Source organism: Anser brachyrhynchus, assembly GCF_964034855.1.
Source record: "Anser brachyrhynchus genome assembly, chromosome: 2".
Lineage (NCBI taxonomy): Eukaryota > Metazoa > Chordata > Aves > Anseriformes > Anatidae > Anser > Anser brachyrhynchus.
In genome coordinates this window covers 65,011,694-65,029,640 of record NC_137695.1, presented here as the reverse complement: position 1 = coordinate 65,029,640, position 17,947 = coordinate 65,011,694, and the positions used below count along the sequence as shown (strand labels likewise).

The window sequence follows — 17,947 nt, the reverse complement described above, 5'->3', positions numbered from 1 at the left end:
ACATGGGAGGAAAGTAAACTACAGAGGTCTGAGTACCTTCCCTTAGTTCTTATTCTCAAAAGTGAGTGCACATGTAAGTATGTGCGTGTTACATCCACATCAGCTTATGAAGCATTTTAGATCCCAAGAATGCACATTAGATATAGAGAAACTGCTGAAAACTCAGTTCTATGTTTCACTGCAAATTAAGGGTCTGAGAAGTCTGCATATTCTACATAATCTTAAAAAATGGGGTTTGGGTTCCCAAGTCATTTGGCCAATTTTGAAAATTTTACCCATGACCATGGTTCATTCCCCTAAACGTTAAGCTGCAGAAACCACTCCCAAAACCAAGTCTGGGAAACAAATTTGCAGTCGCTCAGTGTAGCACAATACTTAGCCTGTTGAGTCATCATAATGACCACAGAATGGATGGATTATATGATTTTAATAGGTCAGACACCACTGTTTTTTCCTTTACAATCACACATCCTAAAACAACTAAGAAGTAGCTTGAGATAAGTCAGACACATGTGCTCACATGCTGTTTATTCTCAAAAGTCATCACCTCTTCTCCTGACGAATGCTCTTATATTTGCACCTGACCAGACAGTGCTTCTCTTCAGTCCAGGACAAGGATTGACACATGTACACAAACACCCTGCAGGAATGATGGATGTAGTTCTCTAAACACAGCTTCATCACTCCTCTATTGCACTAGCAGCTTTTGCTGCAGAGTGAAGGAGTTAATCCTGTTCATAGCTGAGCCTGTCTTTTGCAACTACAATCAAAACTGAGGAAATTACCACCATGCAGCTCTATTTTTAAACAAACACTGATATAATATCTTTGGGCTGATTTGTTTGGTTTGGTTTGGTTTGGTTTTGTTGTTGTTTTTTCCTACTCTGCAGTTATGGCTGTTAGGAAAACAAACCTCACAATCTCAAATGTGCAAGCATCCCTACGTGCTGCACACTGCATAACAAATGCAAATGTCTCATGGAAATTCCTGTTAGAAGACACTCATAGAAGAGATAAATTAATTTTTTTCCTCCTAGTGACGTTGCTGATCACGTGGAAAACCTTCTTCCTCACCATCGCCACGTCTTACAGGACAACGTGTTACTGTGTCTCCTCTGAATATCACTCTGCAAAAAATAATATGGAAGCTAAGGGTGAAACTCCATGAACACAACATATAACACCCCAACCCTCAAAAACACCTGCATGGTTTTTTGCTCCCTCCCCACCTCATGCCTTCCTTCCTTCATAACCGAGTACTACTACCTCTTGAGTGGCTTCAGCAGTGCCAGGATGTATGTTTCTTGCTCTGTTTCTCAAAAAAAAAAAAAAAAAAAAAAAAAGTGATGCAGGACGTGTGGCATTCTGGAGGAACAAAACTTGCCACACTGCAGTCAATGGGATTTGGGGTTTAGACCTTGACAGTGGCAGGGCTTAAAGCAGTTTGCACTGATGTCACACTCAAATCTGAACACAAAGGAAGACATTACCTTATAACAACACAAACACCTGACACAACAACAGCAAAACTGTGCTGATGACTGCTACCTATTCGGTGAAGTGTTCAGCGATGACGGCCATCTTGAACAGGAGCAAGGAAAGATTGACACACAGAGGACACATGAGGAAGCAACTCCATGCAGTAGGAAATAAAGGATTAAAAAACACCTCCTGTGTTTAACGGGTAATGTTACACAGCTCTGCCCTAAGAGTTCTACAGATCTGTTCCGAGTACTCTCATATCACATCACATATAATAACCCAACTGGCATGACCTCTTCCAAACAGGAAAAGGCAATTTCTGCTCAATAAAATCTCCATTTGTTTTCTTTTCTTTTTTCCTGCTGGGTGCTTCAGAAAACCAGAAGAGAAGACTGTCCCTGCTCTCCTCGTCTATGCCCCAAATTTTGATCATAAAGGGGAAAGAAGTAGTAGGGCAAGGTACACTGGAGAAAATGTAAGGTGAATAGAGAGATGCAGAGTGTAGCTAAGGCTGGTGCTGTAAAAGAAGTGAAAAAGAAAATTTAGAAATGAATCCAACCAGAATGGGTTCTCCTATAAAAATCTCAGCCTAAGATCACAGTCAGTAGTTTTTTTCGCTCTAAGAAGCACAAGCAGTTAGCAGTGTTACCCACAAAGACTCATGCCATTGGCAATGTCTTTCATCGCTGTGTTCTCCCATGAGGATGGTGGCTGTTCAGATGGGTGGTGACAAGGCTGCAGCTGGCCGGATGGGGAGAGGACAGCCTTTACCAACAGAGCAACGGGATCTCAGGTGCCCATGTGATGACTGGTGAGTAAAGAAGTGATGTTAATGAAGCAGTGGTGGGCGATCTACCTTACGGTTACTTTCAGGAGTTTAATCAAAACACCGTGTAGATGTAGGTATGAAAATGCCACACAGCAAATGACATGAATTAGAAACATATACCTACAAAGAAAACTGAACGTTTTCAGTTTTCTTGTGGTTAGGAGCCTGCAAGCCACTTCATACAGGCAGATCTTTGTGTCCCTGATTAACCTCAGTCAACCAACTTCAATGAGGCTGTGTCTGATTACGGCCCACATTTGTAAGATTCAGAAAATGCTTTCTATAAAAATTTGGTCTTTGGCCAACACTGAAGTTACATCTGATAGGAGCAAATGCGTCTGTTTGTGAGAATTTAGACTGAAATTCCCCCTGAGACCAAGATAGCACTATTTTTCTTGCTGCTTTTGTAGTCACTGCCCAGCGTAATTATCCTTTTCTTGCCAACGTCAAAGCAGAGTGGAAGAGAGGTTTTTTCTTAAAAGGCAGGATAAATCCCCTTGCCTTTAACTTCTGAAGGCTTCAGTTTATGACTCACTGTGTCCAATGTGAAATGAAGTCGTGATCACAGCCCCAGACCTGATCCAGCACACACTGAAATCAATGGGAGTCCTTCCGTTGACTTCAATGGAAGCTGGGTCACACCCTTAGCAGACACAAGCTGCTCTCATAACAAAACCACCCTCCGGTCTTGGATGGCAGAAAACACGGTCAGCCCAGGAACAGCTGGGATGCCTGAGGTCAGAAATTGTCTACAACAAAAAATTAATGCAGGCAAAACCAACAGCAGGACGCATCCAGTGCACCTGCCCACACTGTGCCTCTCTCTAGCACTATCAGCCCAGACAGAACTGAGTCCAGAGAAAATATTTACCAAAAACGTAAAAAGAGCAGATCTTGGCAAAAGCCAAAATCTGACCCTGGGTGGAAAATGTAAAATAATTGTTCAATCTTAAAATAAAGTCTTCAAATAAAGCAAACATATGCTTAAAGAAATGAGCTCAGTACAGCTTAGGAGCTAGAAAAGAGTTGCATTGGGCTTTGTAGAGCAGTTTTACACTTGTCAAATGTGCAGATCAACCCGGGACTTCTCAAAGAAAGAGACTATGAGCATGGGCAACATCAGACTGTATTTTGTATGTTAGCATACCACCAACAAACCACCGTAGGTTACCTGTAACATTCTTCATATGGCTCCTATTTAAAATAGTAATAAAGAAAAACAAAAAATCACAATGAGGGGAAGTGAACCTTTACCACAGGACTCATATAAAACTGTTTCTAGAGCCTGTTTTGAGACTGTCGGAGAAAGGACTGAGGGGGAGCACATGCTTCAGAAAGATTAAAACACTGACTATATGATGTTAGCAAGGAGTCGATTATTGGCAGGAACTAAGTCAGGAGCAAAAAGGAGTATTGATCTCTCAATAGCAGAGAACTTTTGGGCTGGATGACACAGCATTTCTAGATTGGTCTTCACCTTAGTTTACTCATCCCCAGTTATGATGCACTATTATTTGAGCAATTTTTAGGTGGGAGAGGCGGAGTGGCTGCCTCACAGCAGCAGGTATGTCTCGACGTGGTGTCTATGCGTGACTGACACTCGGCACCTCCGTAGGCCTCGCTGGCCGGATCGCATCTTCTTGCCAGGGCCTGGGCTTGGCAGGCTGGGGAGACACAGACCCTTCTTCAGCCGGCGTTTTCCTGCACTTATTTTCCATCGAATCAAGAAATGCAAGATGAAGGAGTGATTCTGTTGTGTTAGTAGACACAATCAGCACTAGCTATGAACAGTGAGGTCTTCTGGCGCTGGGCAGCCTGCGCAGCGTGATTGAGCCCCTGTGCAACATGGGCAAGCCCTTGTACAACGTGGGTGAGCCCCTGAGCAACGTGGGCGAGCCCCTGTGTAACATGGGTGAGCCCCTGTGCCACAGGTAACGGAGGTGCCCTCGCTGTGCTGACTTAGCATTTGTAGGAACAGGGAATGACCAGAGAAAAACATGACTCAAACTTGTCAGCAAATTACTGAGCTAGAACTACCCCCCCTCCCGACATTATTCATGGATCTGAGGGTGATCTTTCCACATTTTACTGTGCATTTTGGGGATATATTTTATTTTTTCTGCTTCATTTCAAGTAATAATAATAATAATAATAATATTAATAATAATAATAAAAGAAGGAGAAGGAGAAGGAGAAGGAGGAGGAGGAGGAGGAGGAGGAGGAGGAGGAGGAGGAGGAGGAGGAGGAGGAGGAGGAGGAGGAGGAGGAGGAGGAGGGACGAGGGGGAGGAGGGGGACGAGGGGGAGGAGGGGAAGAAAGCAGCTGTGGAGAGCAGCATCTGTGCAGCAGGCAGGCTGCAGGCCTGCTGCCAGCCTGTACCTCCCCAGACGCCAGCCGTGCGGGTGCCGGGCTCTCTCCTGCCCAGCGCAGGGCGGCAGCTCCCTCGCTCCCCCGTTCTGCCGCGGCCATGCCGCCCCCCGGGGCCGCCCCCCCGGCATCCCCGCATCGCCCCGAGCCTCGGGAGGGTGCAGCGTCCCCCTTCCCCCTGCCCAGGGGCCACCCGCTCCCACCCCTCTGACCACCTACTTCTTGCAGGGGATGAGCGCCTTCCTCTCCTCCAGGATGCGGAGGCGCTGGTTGGGGCCGTCGTAGGAGACGGCCGCCCTGGTGATGCGGCCCGTGCCGTGCCGGTAGAACACGGTGCGCCCTTCCCACTGCCCCGGCGCCTGGCACGGCCCGGCCCCGGCCCCGCCGCCCGCCAGGAGCCCCCCCAGCACTAGCACCAGCACCGTCACCGGCACGGGAAGCGCCATGGCTCCGCCGCCGCGGGAACGGCGGGGGGGGGAGTTGAAGGAGGGGGGCGGGCGCGAGGAGGGGCGGGGGCGGCCCGCCTCCAAACCCGCATGGCTGCAGCCTACCACCCCCCCTTCCCAAAATTATTCCTCCCCCCTTCCTCAACATCGCCTGCTGGCGGCCGAGGTGGCACCTGCCGTCGTGGGAGACCAAGCGCCAGCATCTCTCCCCGCTGCCCCCAGGCCCCCCTCACAACACGGCTCCGTCACCCCGGGGAGACGGGGGGCAGGGGGCGAGTCACTTCTCGACGACATAGAAGGGAGATGGGGGCGGCTGGCCCCCATCCCGAGTAAAGAGAACAAAAAGTGAACACTATCCCCCTCCTCCCCCCCGCGTGCCCAATCCCGGGGCTACCCCCACAACCCCCTAGACGGCAGCTAGCACCGCGTCTGTCCAAAGAAAAAAATTAATAATAATTATATATATATATATATATAAAGTTTCTGCGCCATGTCTTTTGGGGGAAGGCAGGATCAGCCCCCCAGGAGATGGGGTCCGGCCCACGACCCCCCCCCCCCCAAAAAAAAAAAAATGCCTTTGCTTTGCTTTGCCCCCCGCCCCCCCCCCGAGGAGCGCGGTGCTGCCGCCGATGCTCCGGGCGGGTGGCGCTGATGTCACGGTGCCCGCACACGCACACGGGTCCCCCCCCCCGGGTCCCCCCCGGGCCTCCCCCGGGTCCCACGTCACGCGTGCCACCGGTATAAAGCCCGTGCCGCGATTTCCATGGCCGAGCGCAGTCGGGTGCCGGCAGTCAGCGCCGCTCTGCGCCCGTCGGCCGCCGCGACCCGCGGGGAGGCGGTGGCCGAGGAGGAGGAGGAGGAGGAGGAGGAGGAGGAGGAGGAGGAGGAGGAGGAGGAAGAAGAAAAGGAAGAGGAGGAGGGGGGGGAGGATGCTGCGCGCCTTGGTGGCGGTGTCCCTGTGGCTGCGGGTGAGCCCGCGGGCGCAGGGCGCGCCGTGCGAGGCAGTGCGCATCCCCATGTGCCGCCCCATGCCCTGGAACATCACCCGCATGCCCAACCACCTCCACCACAGCACCCAGGAGAACGCCGTCCTGGCCATCGAGCAGTACGAGGAGCTGGTGGGCACCGGCTGCAGCCCGGTCCTCCCCTTCTTCCTCTGCGCCATGTACGCCCCCATCTGCACGCTGGAGTTCCTCTACGACCCCATCAAGCCCTGCCGCTCCGTCTGCCAGCGCGCCCGCGACGGCTGCGAGCCCATCATGCGCCGCTACAACCACAGCTGGCCCGACAGCCTGGCCTGCGACGACCTCCCCGTCTACGACCGAGGTGTCTGCATCTCCCCCGAGGCCATCGTCACCGACCTGCCCGAGGGTGAGCCACCCCCTCCCCCGCCAGTGCCCCCCGAGCATGTCCCCCGAGCATCCCCCCGAGCCATGGCTCCGCTGCCCTCTGTTTGCAGATGGGAAGTGGACGGATTTCACGCAGGGCGTGCTGGTGCCCGACGGACCCCCGCAGCCCGAGTGCAGGAGCCGAGGCCAGGGTGAGCCTAGGGGGCCTCCCCATGTCCCCCTCCCCACTGCCAGCCCCGCTCCTGCACCCCTTAACCGCTTCCCCTTCTCTTCCTCCGAAGAGCGATGCAGGTGCAAAAAGACAAAGCCCACGCTGGCGACCTACCTGGCCAAGAACTACAGCTACAGTAAGTCTGGGAGGGTTTTCCCCTCTTCCTTTTGCCCCCTCTGCAGCCCGCTACATGCTTACCCCCTCTGCCAGGTCCCATCCGAAAACTCAAGGGTGCCTGGGCTTCCCCTTCTGAACCCAAGCACGTAGCGTTTTTCCGAGGGAAATATCAGTAGTGTGCACTGGGATCAACAGGTCGTCCTGCAGAAACTGTGCTTGCTACTGTACTCGTCTGTCTAGCAAGCGCAGCTGCATCTAACATGAGTCTGGCAACGTGCTCTTGCCAGCTCCTGTTTTTGTCCAGCAGGTGGAATAAACAGAGATTTATCACCTAAATAAAGCTTGTAAATGTGAATGAGACCAAAGCAAGGTAAAACTTTGTGATTTACAAATTTGTATATCCTTTCACTCACCACCAGAGCTTTGGCTGGTGGGAAACTGTCACAGATTAATCGAATTCAGGGACAATTGGCACCAGCCTGGCAAGGAGTTGGCCAATAGTTTTTATGTTGCATGACAATAGCTTTTTATGTTGCAAGATATGTTGGCGATACAGGTAAGTATTCATCCTGTCCTCCCTACCCTCCCATCCCCACTGCTGGGTTTTCTGATGGTAGGAGTCAGGAAGAATGCTAGCTAACATCCAATAAACACCGGATTAAATATCTGCAATGTCAATAGAAAAATCCCTATTAACCATTAATTTAACATGCAATATCACGGTCTTTTGCATTTTATGGGCTTTTTCTCAGAGAGAAGCTGTTTCTTCAAGGGAAGTACTCAATTCTTTTGCAATAGGAATATTATACCCAGTCAATTCCTGTTTGTCTGATATCAAATGAAAGTAAGTTTGTAGTTATTTGCTTCTTTATTAGTACCTGGAAAAAAAATCCAAGTCAGTTTGGTGGGACTAGGCAAACTGAGCATTTAACTTAGAAAGGAGATTATATACTTTCTTGTCATGGCATTTTGGTACATTTATGAGATATGTTCTTTTTATGTAATTCCTTAGTCCTTTTCAGTATGTCATACGGATGTGTTCAGGTGGGACAATGAACTTCCCCACCTGTCTGAAATACATGAGTAAGAAGTGCTATAAGATGACTGTTCAGAAATGAAATGCAGGTGTTAGCCACACAAATTCTGATTCCAGTGACTTCAGCGGAGTGTTGGGATTCAAAATTTAGAAAAGATTGAAGGATTTCATTCTGTTGAATTTGCAAAATCAAGATTTTGGTTTTGACTGGTAGATTTTTATTCAGCCTCCACTAAAATAATTAGACGTTCGCATTGAAAAGGGATTGAGAAACAGGACAAGGGAGAACAAGCTGCAAATAAAAACCAAAGTTTCCTGAAATCCTTTAAGGTAATATATATAGCCAAATTGTATTTCTGTCTGGTCAGAACTTCTTTTAGTTGTCAAAACTGAGAGCATCAGAGCTGATTACTAGCCCATAGCTACACCCTTAGGTATAATTTTAAAATGTTTTCATAAATCACTCCCTGCATCAAATATCTTTTATGCTAACAGTGCAAGGCCAACACTGGCATTCACTGCTGAAAAGAAAATTCCACCTAAATTTCTTGTAAATATTATGGGTAAACATTTAAAAAAACAAAACAAAAAGTGCATGTTATGCAGGAGCTGAAATACTATTTGGCTTTAACCAGGCTTGAAAATGGATGGTGAGTCTCTAAAACTGAAATTCTCTTTCTTCTTTCACAGAATTTTGTGACTGATAATAGGACCCTTCTTATTTTGAAATTTCCTAGAGACAAAGTCCCTCATGTAAAATTTTTTCTTCATTTCTCTGACCTGGTGCACACTTCAGGACAGTGGACAATACCCCCAGGGTGCTCAGGGAGTCACACAGTCAGTCAGGTGTCATCCGCAGAGCAATCTGCAGACTTTCTTCTTGTGGACATGCAGATTCTTCAATAAAAGATAAAAATGTGAATGCTCATGTGTTCAGAATGAGAAGAACCCTCTTCAGAGTGTATTTTATATGAGAATCTTACTACTGATACATATCTGGATGTAAAAGAATTTTAAAAAGTGTCAACTGGGTGCATCACAGAAAATCCAAGCCTCATTGCTTTTTAGTACGTGTTTCAAACCCTCCTTTCTTCCTTACATTCAAGAGAAGACTTGAGTTCCTGGATGCAACCTGCACTGAAATGACTTTGCTATTGCAAAGGCTGGATTCAGGTTAACTGTCTGTGAGGTAAATTATTCATCTCTTAATTGGCAGTAGCAACACGTGGATATAGAACAGCTCTGATTTATGCGAGGGGTTGTTCATGGCTGAGTCAAAGGAGCTGTTTGTGCGTGTGATTCCCGTCTAGATTGCTTGGCCTGATCTGGCAGGGATTTAAGCACATGTTTAATTTCACAGTTGTCAACAGTCCTGCTGAAAACCAAATTGGGATCAGGCCTCTGTTATTCTAAGCCACTGTATGTGCCCACACATGGAGAAGTAGTTCTGGTTTCACAGCCAAAACAACAGCTTTCAATTTAATATGTTTTATTTAATTTTAGGTTGTGTTTAAGTTTCTGAGACTGTTTGTTGTTCTTATGCCACTTTTTTTCTAATTGCAGTCATTCATGCTAAAGTAAAAAGCGTGGAAAAGGGGAACTGCAATGAGATAACAACTGTGGTTGAAGTAAAAGACATTCTGAAGTCTTCGATGCCGATTCCTCTGTCCCAAGTGCCTCTTCTTACCAATTCCTCTTGCCAGTGCCCACCTCTGCAGCCGAAGCAGGATGTCCTCATCATGTGCTATGAGTGGCGCTCGAGGTGAGCACACGCTGTGCAGTTCAGAAAGGTGTTATTGCTGGTTGTGGTGGGAGGGAAGGAGGGACAGCACAGCTCCCTTTCATGGTCATGAGCCTGTTTGGCAAGCCTATAGTTAATATTATACCTACATGTTTCAATTACCTTTGTGATTAACTTTTTCCATGTAGTTAATCTCAGCTCTAGTGCACAGCGCAGCGTTACAAAACCTGGCTCACAGATGGAGCACAACCCCCGGTACTGTTTGATGCTGGTGGCATGCTGCTTGAGGCACCTCCAGCTGTTTGGCAGGATGTTTTAGGACCGCCGGCCACCGGTGTGAGATGCTTCATACGGTATGAGCCCGGTGGTCTGTGCTGGTAGTACCATGCGGTGGCTCAAGGGAAAGCAGAGTTCTGCCTTACTAGCCCCAGGGGAGGGGACAGGAGCTGAGGGAGCCCACAGAGCAGCTGCAGTCAGGGCCAGGCCTTCTCTGCTGGCCTATCCATACTTCGGACCAATGCCATCAGTGAGATGTTTCTGATCCCACAACCGCACTGGGACCAGCCAAAGCTGCAGCCACTGGAGCTCTGCTGCCTGGATGGCAGATGAAAAGTAAATACTCTCAGTGCAGCTTGCCAGTTCTGCTGTAAGATTAAAAGACAAAACAAAACTAACTTTACCAGACCTTGCCTCTGGCAGTCAGCCTAGCCCCAGGCATGGAAGGAAATCCAGCATGCTGGTCTGGAGCAGAGGGAGTGATGCACCGCAGGATGCTTTTCTTTCTGGGTTCTTGAGGCAGAAGGCGACATCCCATCCCCATTAGCACCCCAAGGGTACCAGTAGCAACAAATCCCAACAGGACAGGTTGTGGTGTGATAGGTACCTGGGTTTCCGTGCTGTGGGTTGGAGGTAAGGTTTTTTGTAAAATGTGCAAGCTATTTTTGCATATGACTGATAATGGAATATGTGCAGCTCTAAGTATCATAAAACTTTTGCATGCAGAGCTTGATGGGCCATATCCATATTTTCAGTCATGATATTTTAAAAGTCTTTTACAGGTATTTCTAACAGTTGTCATCTCATACTGTATTACCATAACTTTTTTTTTGTGAGCTAATGGGCTCACAAACATTTTATTATTATGAGTATTTTATTATCACATAGCACCTTGGCCCTCCAGATCTGGAAGTATTTCACAGAGATTAATTTAGAGCCCTCTACTTGCGTTGGCTATGTTAGAGAGAGATGTCCTGGGTCAGGCAGAAAAAGTATGACCAAGATACCTGTTGAGGAGCTCTAAGCTGCAGAGCTTTGCCAGAGCAGACCCTCAGGAGGTTCTTAGAGGGAAGAGATTTCAGAAGTGAAAGATCCCAATCAGCTTCTCCCCTACTATGGAGAAAACACACCGATCTCTAAATATTTTGTGATGGTTTTTCAAGGTCACTGAGGTTTTTAATTTTATATGGATTTGCAAAAGAAACATAAGCTATTATATGTGTTTCCTGTTGAACTCAGTGGTATGTAAACGGAAGGTTTTGAGTTACAGTAGCTTTTTAAAAACATGTCAGAGGCAAAACGGGTGGAAGCTGCAGCCTTCCCAAAGTCAATAGCAAAACACCCCTTTCCCATCAGTAGGAATAGGATTTCACTCGATAACTTGACCTGAGCAGGAGCTGCATCAGGTGTACATCATATCACAGTTTCATTCATCGTGCTGTGGCCATGCCTTCAATCCTGTACATTAATTCTCCAACCTCTCCTTGAAACAAAGAGGTGATGTGGATCATGTCGGTCTTGGTTCTCCAGGGCTTGTGCTCACTGTGGCCCGTTCGTGTTCGGGCAAAGTGGATGCACAGTGACTAGTGGCTATGCGTGGGAGCATTTCGTACTCCTGTTGAACTGCCATGAGTGACATCATTGCTCATGGACACTGGGGAGTCAGGCCCCACTGCGCTGTGTTAACCTCACCCACCAGCAAAATGCTGTACAATGGCATATTAAGGCCCAGTATCTCAAAACAAACAAACAAAAATTAGCAGTAGAGAAGGTACAGATACTGCAGCAGCAGCCCTCTTCTACAAAATAGTTGTTTCAAGCTTAGGACTTAGAAGGTGTGCTTTAGAATAAACTACTTCAGAAGCTTTTTAAGGCATATACTATTTAATAATTACACTTTGGTTTCCTTCACTTCATAATATCTAGACTCAGTATTTTATACAGGAACTGGCCAGAATTCATTGCTAGACAAATAGCAACACTCATACATGTTCCAAATTCACTTTAAAACACTCATTAAGTAGCTATGAGTAGCAAATACATAATACCATCCTAGTGTATTTGTAAGTATTAATGGAGACAATTATAAGTGGTTATGTAATGTTACCATTTGTCAGAGGAGCTGTATGAAGTGGTGCATATAAACGTAGCTTTTTTCCAACTCAGAAGTCAAATGCATTCATTTAAACTGCTCTTCTACACACACACACACGAACACAAACATATATAGTGGACATAAGCAGAAATCTATGTGAAAGACATTTAAACAGTTTCACGAGATGTTACCCAACTCATCACTTTTTGCTAACAGCAATCAAGACAGGACAATTTTCCATCACTGAATAGTTGCAGGTGAAGACAGAGGGCTCTAAATGTTTTCTCGGTACTACTTATGTGCTGTAGTTTTGGCCATAAAATCTGAAGGAAAGTGATGGCTTTTATGGTGGGTTTTTTTTTGATTGTTTGTTTCTTGAAAGTCTGAAATATGTTTCTGACCATCTTCCTATATCAGTACCAGTATCCAATGGTTTGTTTCAACCTCAACCAGTGCAAATTCATCTGGAATGACATCTTGGGAATCAAAACCAGAACTCTATGTAACATGTATTATTTCTTAATTTTCAGGTTGATGCTTCTTGATGGATGTCTAGTTGAAAAATGGAAAGATCAACTAAACAAAAGATTTAAGGTAAATATAATCAAAGAAAAGAATGCTGATATTCTTCATAAAAAGTTAAACATCTTTGTGCATTTTCTGTCATTGAATATCTTGCTTGACATTCAGATATGTAGAACACTTCTGGGTATTATTACTTTCACTTCAACATTTTAATACCTCCAAAAGTCAGGCTATTTTTCTATGCATACTTACATATAAACGTAAGTGAAAATGAGAAAAATTTAGTCTTTTATTTTAGAGTCTCTAACATTTTATTTCTATTTTATTTGCAAACTATCCCTAAGTAGTATGTTGGATGATCTTTGTGTGAGCTCTCATTACAATAATTATGCTAGGACTTTCCTTTATAATCACTGCTAAGTGAAGTAACTGCCAGGTGATATGCAGATGAATATATAGTACACACTATGTAAGAAGAGTAGTTAAGATCCACTGCACCTGATAAATGGGCTTTGCTGCATTAAAGACTGCAGGCCTGAGACACAGACTTCTCACCAGCTATTTCCAACTGAAGACCCACTGAAGGTATTGAGCACCCTCTCACTGTTTTCAAGGAATATGGAGGGAAAAATCTATAGTACAGCGACCTGGGAGGCAGAGGCAGCAGATGCCCTCACTTGCTATCACTCCCTGCTTGTAAACTCTTTATAATGGAAAGAAGGGGTTCCTCACACTTTTAGAGATGAAAGAAAGTTATTTCTGTGATTCAGAAAAGTTTTCAGAGCATTAAAGATATGTAGGTATACAGACTTTAATTATGGCCCATGGATAGATGTTAGGAGAAAAAAGGTTACATGTTTACTTCAGTAGGAGCTTTTAGATTGCAGAGCAACTTCTTGCAGGAAACCGTATGATGCTTTTATCATTCCCCCTTTCTCCTCATTTACTCATGTAAAACCTATGTGTGAAAAAGAAATTGTGCTTTAATTTTAAAAAAAATAAATATATTGCAATTGCAGGTGATACCAGATGGGATTTAGGAGAATACTGACACATGACTTGGACTCCTGAAGTCCGTTAGCTGTAAACTTAATGGCCTGTTGCTGGCAGACAGTGTGTTTTAGTGGGCTCCTCACACTGTTTTTTCATTTCCAATTGTGTCCTGAAACCTGATTGGACATTCATTTCCAGACAGTCAAAATAGACGCACGACTGCAAAACAAACTACTTCTCAAAGCATATATCTTTCCTTCTGATACTAATAGCTTCATAAATTAAATCCTCATTTAAACATGTCTGAGTGGGACACACCTAAATGCTGGCTGATAGTTTTTGTTTTATAAAGTTGTGTATAATGACCCTGACTACATGAATATAGCCACCACGGAGCTAGGTGTTGCAATCTTTCATTCTAAAGACTTGCATCTTTTGTCTCTGGAGACTTGCATCCAGCATTTATCTTGAGTTACAGCTTAAAGTGAATGTTTTTAGCGGTCTGTGGACCACATAAGACTGCTACACATCTGTTAACATAACCACAGCATGGCCGGTCTCTTCTCTAGCCAGGCCAAGAGTCTGAGTAGCAACAAGGTCAATGCAGAGAAACTAAACAGGAAAGCTGCAGAGCATTTTTCTCTTCCTCTGATCACTGGGCAAAGCCCCTATCTTTGTTTCAGACAAGAAAGTTCATTATTAGAGGGGAAAGTGAGACCCCCTCCAGCTTCTACTATCTACCTCACTATCCTTAAAACAAGTGCTTCTCTTCCTAAAGGTGAAAGACTGCAATCTCTGCCACACTGTTGTGGATCTCTTCATATTTTGGACCATCTAACCACTTAACCTCTCTTCAAAAACCTGTTTTCTAGCCACTGCACTTTGGGGTTTGGTAGTCTGGTGGGCTCATTGATCTAACTGCTTTCCAAAATTTCTCAGGGATGCTACTGAGTAAAGCTGCAGATACATTATTCACAATTGCGGACTTTTCATAGGAAAACTCAAGTAGCACCTTCAATAAGACAACAAAGAATGGTTTTGCAAAATGAGTCCCTGGGAGCAGATCCTGTCTTTTTGATGGCAGGATGCCCACTTCCCTGGATTTCTGGAAAGGCATGAGAAGCACGCTCACATGCAGCATGCAGCCAAGATGTGCAGTTTTCATTTTCATCAGCTGATATTGTAGAAATTCCCCCACCCAAGAATATGTCAGGTTCCCACTACAGCCAGCTATAACATACTGAGATCAATGGCTCTGCAGAATAGAGCACAAAAATGTTAAGACCAGCACTGGTATCAATGGTGCTGGACAGTTTTAAGATGCAATTATGTATGGCAATGTCTTTGTCTAACTCATCCTCTTTTTCTGCCCTTCCGCAGAGATGGGAACAGAGGCTGCAAGAACAAAAGCTGCGAATGGCCCGCAGTAAGAACCAAAATGCAGGGCGCAGTGGTCGGAGCGGGGCCCCAAAACCATCAACCAAGAACACCAACCCACTGGTCAGTGGCCCCAAAAAGGCCACTAAACCGAGAAATGGCCAGAAAGAAGCCAATGCTAAAAAAGTATGAGTGTGACGTTTCCAAAAGACTTTTCTTGCATGATGAGGGTCACAATCTGGCTTGACTGGCATGTTTTATTAATCCAGAACTCATCGACTTAAAAACTCACTGCAGTTTCTGCATAGACATTTTTGCTGCACTTTACTTTTAAAGGTTCACTTTTCCTTTCAAGCCACTGCAAGCCATAGAGCATAGGTTTGCACTAATAAGTGGTAGGCATATTCAGGCTGACTGAGGTTTACCTTGGGGTTCTGATTTGCAATTCTAGATAGCTCTACCTTGGCTGCTAGAAGTTTTATCCCCGTGTCCTGGTTGCCTGCCCTGTTACCCTCCAGAGGCTGGGAGAGCTGTGTGGTGCCCCTCTTCTCTGCTCAGAAAGTACTCGTGGCAGCCGGCTGTGTTAGCTGGAGAGTTAGTCTGGGTTAGCCTGGTGAGTTGGGGACCATGGCAACCGAGGAGCAGTAGAGAGATGGTAACTTAAGGCAGAGAGCTGGTGCAGTAACTACTCCAGCTGCCGGAGCTGAATCTATCTGCTACTTGGAATCACGGCCCTTGTTCAGAGCATTCAAAAGCATAGCTTACCAATAAGCATCTGGGTATGCATTATGTGATTTTATTTTTTTATGTGTGTGCCAGAAATATGCTCACACTGTTAGCATTTGAATTTGTGAGTTTGTGTAGCAAAAATGCATTGAAAGCAAACTAATTTTTTATTGTACTTCAGGCTGGCTTCTGTTGTTATAATTTCAAATATATTTAAACATCTAATTGGAAAATCAGTATTTTTTAAAAGGACAGATTAAAGTGAAGCAGATCTGCAAAATTCTTTAAAATAACATATTTTTGCTGTAATATAGCTTTGTTACAAAAACTGGAAGAGAAGCATTATTCTAAACAAAACTCACAGCTACTGTACAGTATTAAAGAAAAGATAAGGCTTCGTGTGGCTCCATGTTCACTTGGATCATTTTTTATCATTTGATATCATATTTCTAAATCTTGCTCTGATACCAAATACACAAATAAATAAATAGATAAATAAATAAGATGGCTTGTTCCTGTTAATGAACTTCTCAAAACAACTGTCTAGCTGCAGTTTTGCTGATCATAAGGTAACATTCCCCCTGCAATATGTCACAGGCAAAGCAGATGCTACTAATTATGTACTAAGATTTACTGCCCTTTTTAAGCTGTGTGAGCTACTAAAATAGCAAAGGTCATATAAGCCTAACTGGCATATTCCAAGATGGCATTTATGCTGTTCCTGTCCAGGCTCTACCTGGAGAAGGCAGTACAGCTAGCACAGTCAGATTTCCATTAACAAATAAGGAGATTTCCCTCATCGACATCATAAGAACTCATGATAAATGTCTTAAAGACCTTCAAGAATTACTACAGCAACACTAAGGTCTAGACATGATGTTTCTAATATCTATAAAGCAAACCTGCAGTTTATAATGTAGAGATGGTCTACATCAGGAAAAAAAAAAAAGAGTTAAAGCTGATCACGCCAATATATTGATCTATATGTTATTACAAGATTTCCAATGAAATTTGCATACATGAATTTTAAAACAGAATATGCCAGAGTGATTCTGGTAGTAGCAGTAACACATTTGGCAATATGCTAAACACAGGCCAAAGACATAAATTGCAAGTTAAAATGCTTAAAACAGAAGGGCAGAAGTGGTAGAGAAAAATTGAGAAATTGAAAAACAGAATGCAGGGTAGTTCAGGGAAAACAAATGCAGCTTTCATGGTCATTGGTTGAGTTTTGAACTGTCAGCTAAAATATGCGAAGGTCAGCATTTGTATGTATGTCCTTCCTGCTAATTCTGGGCAGATGCAGAAATTTATCTCTACAGAACATCTGCAGAATTGGATCCAAAATTCAATCCAGATGCCAGAAATGCTGAGCATATGCTGCATCCATTGACTTCAGTGAGAACTGTGTGTGTTTGACATGTCTAAAAAAACAGACCACAAACTTTGGTGCCTAATTACAGACTACAGGTGTAATCTTAATCCTGTGTGATGAAATGGAAAAGCTGAAACTGAAATCAAAGGAGACAGAATTTCACTGCAGTTGACTAAATTAGGTAAGTTTGAAAATGATAACTTAAGTAAGCATGATCTAAAAGATAAGTATGATTGGAAAGTTTCTAAAATAATTTTTATGCTGTAGCAGGAGTTCTTAAGCTTTGATCAACAACAATATTGATGCCAGTTTAAAGTACCAAATAATTATGTATAAGGATATCCATTAAAACTGAATGACAGTCCTATCAATGTGATGTTGAAATAACAAATACAAAAGTCATGATATTTCACTTTGACTAGTTTTATTGTGAACATAGCCCAGCGTGGTCATTGAATGAACCTTTTGGAACAGCTAGCTAGACTTCATAGCAACTTTGCACACTATTTTTTCTACTGTTAAAATAAAACCTTCTTCATTTTTTGATATCACAGAAGTAAAATGCAAAAATTATTTTCTACAGAGAATTTTCACCATTCCTTTTGTAAGCTACCATCATTACACTAAGTGCTTCATTATGCTGGTATAAACTTTGATGCACCAAACCCAGTATTTCCAAATTCCTTGACATATTTATGTATGCTGACTTAGGTTGACTTTCATTCTGGTGTGGTAAAAATACTGAAGATGGAAAGGCAATACAACAAAAAACAGGAGATAGCACAATATAAAGAACAGATGTGCGAACAGGGGAAATGGATTATTAAGGTAGTGTGTTCCCCCAAAATAATTTTCTCTATTTCTTTTATGGAGCCATGAATCAAACCAATTCAGTACTAATATAATTCACTCCATTTTGAAAATCTCTTACACTTACTAATTCACTGTGACATCAAATGCTGGCTGAATCCAAATCCAGACCATCTCTGTCCTCCAGCCTGC

The 17,947-nt window shown here is 44.4% G+C and overlaps 2 protein-coding genes across 2 annotated transcripts in view; one reads left to right on the top strand and one right to left on the bottom strand.

The window, feature by feature from the left end:
* The window catches only part of EPDR1 (ependymin related 1), a 33,583-nt gene extending 28,409 nt beyond the window's left edge, over window positions 1–5,174 (bottom strand). The window contains exon 1 of the mRNA XM_080578937.1: window positions 4,898–5,174. Within this exon, the coding sequence (XP_080435063.1) occupies window positions 4,898–5,124 (227 nt within the window). The 5' untranslated portion in view covers window positions 5,125–5,174. The remainder of the gene's footprint in view (window positions 1–4,897) is intronic.
* A 644-nt stretch (window positions 5,175–5,818) lies between these two features.
* SFRP4 (secreted frizzled related protein 4) lies at window positions 5,819–16,075 on the top strand. Its single transcript, XM_080578928.1, has 6 exons — window positions 5,819–6,495; window positions 6,584–6,664; window positions 6,755–6,820; window positions 9,401–9,599; window positions 12,480–12,543; window positions 14,848–16,075. Exons 1-6 carry the CDS (start codon window positions 6,054–6,056, stop codon window positions 15,034–15,036), a joined length of 1,041 nt encoding a protein of 346 aa, XP_080435054.1. The 5' UTR covers window positions 5,819–6,053; the 3' UTR covers window positions 15,037–16,075.
* Window positions 16,076–17,947: the final 1,872 nt, after the last annotated feature.

What these genes read in the sequence shown, in the direction of transcription:
- SFRP4 (XM_080578928.1), top strand. Translation starts at nt 6,054, where the DNA reads ATGCTGCGCGCCTTGGTGGCGGTGTCCCTGTGGCTGCGGGTGAGCCCG. An exon ending in GTGCAGGAGCCGAGGCCAGG is followed by an intron (nt 6,665 to 6,754) that starts GTGAGCCTAGGG and finishes CTTCCTCCGAAG; the next exon opens with AGCGATGCAGGTGCAAAAAG. An exon ending in GGCCAAGAACTACAGCTACA is followed by an intron (nt 6,821 to 9,400) that starts GTAAGTCTGGGA and finishes TTCTAATTGCAG; the next exon opens with TCATTCATGCTAAAGTAAAA.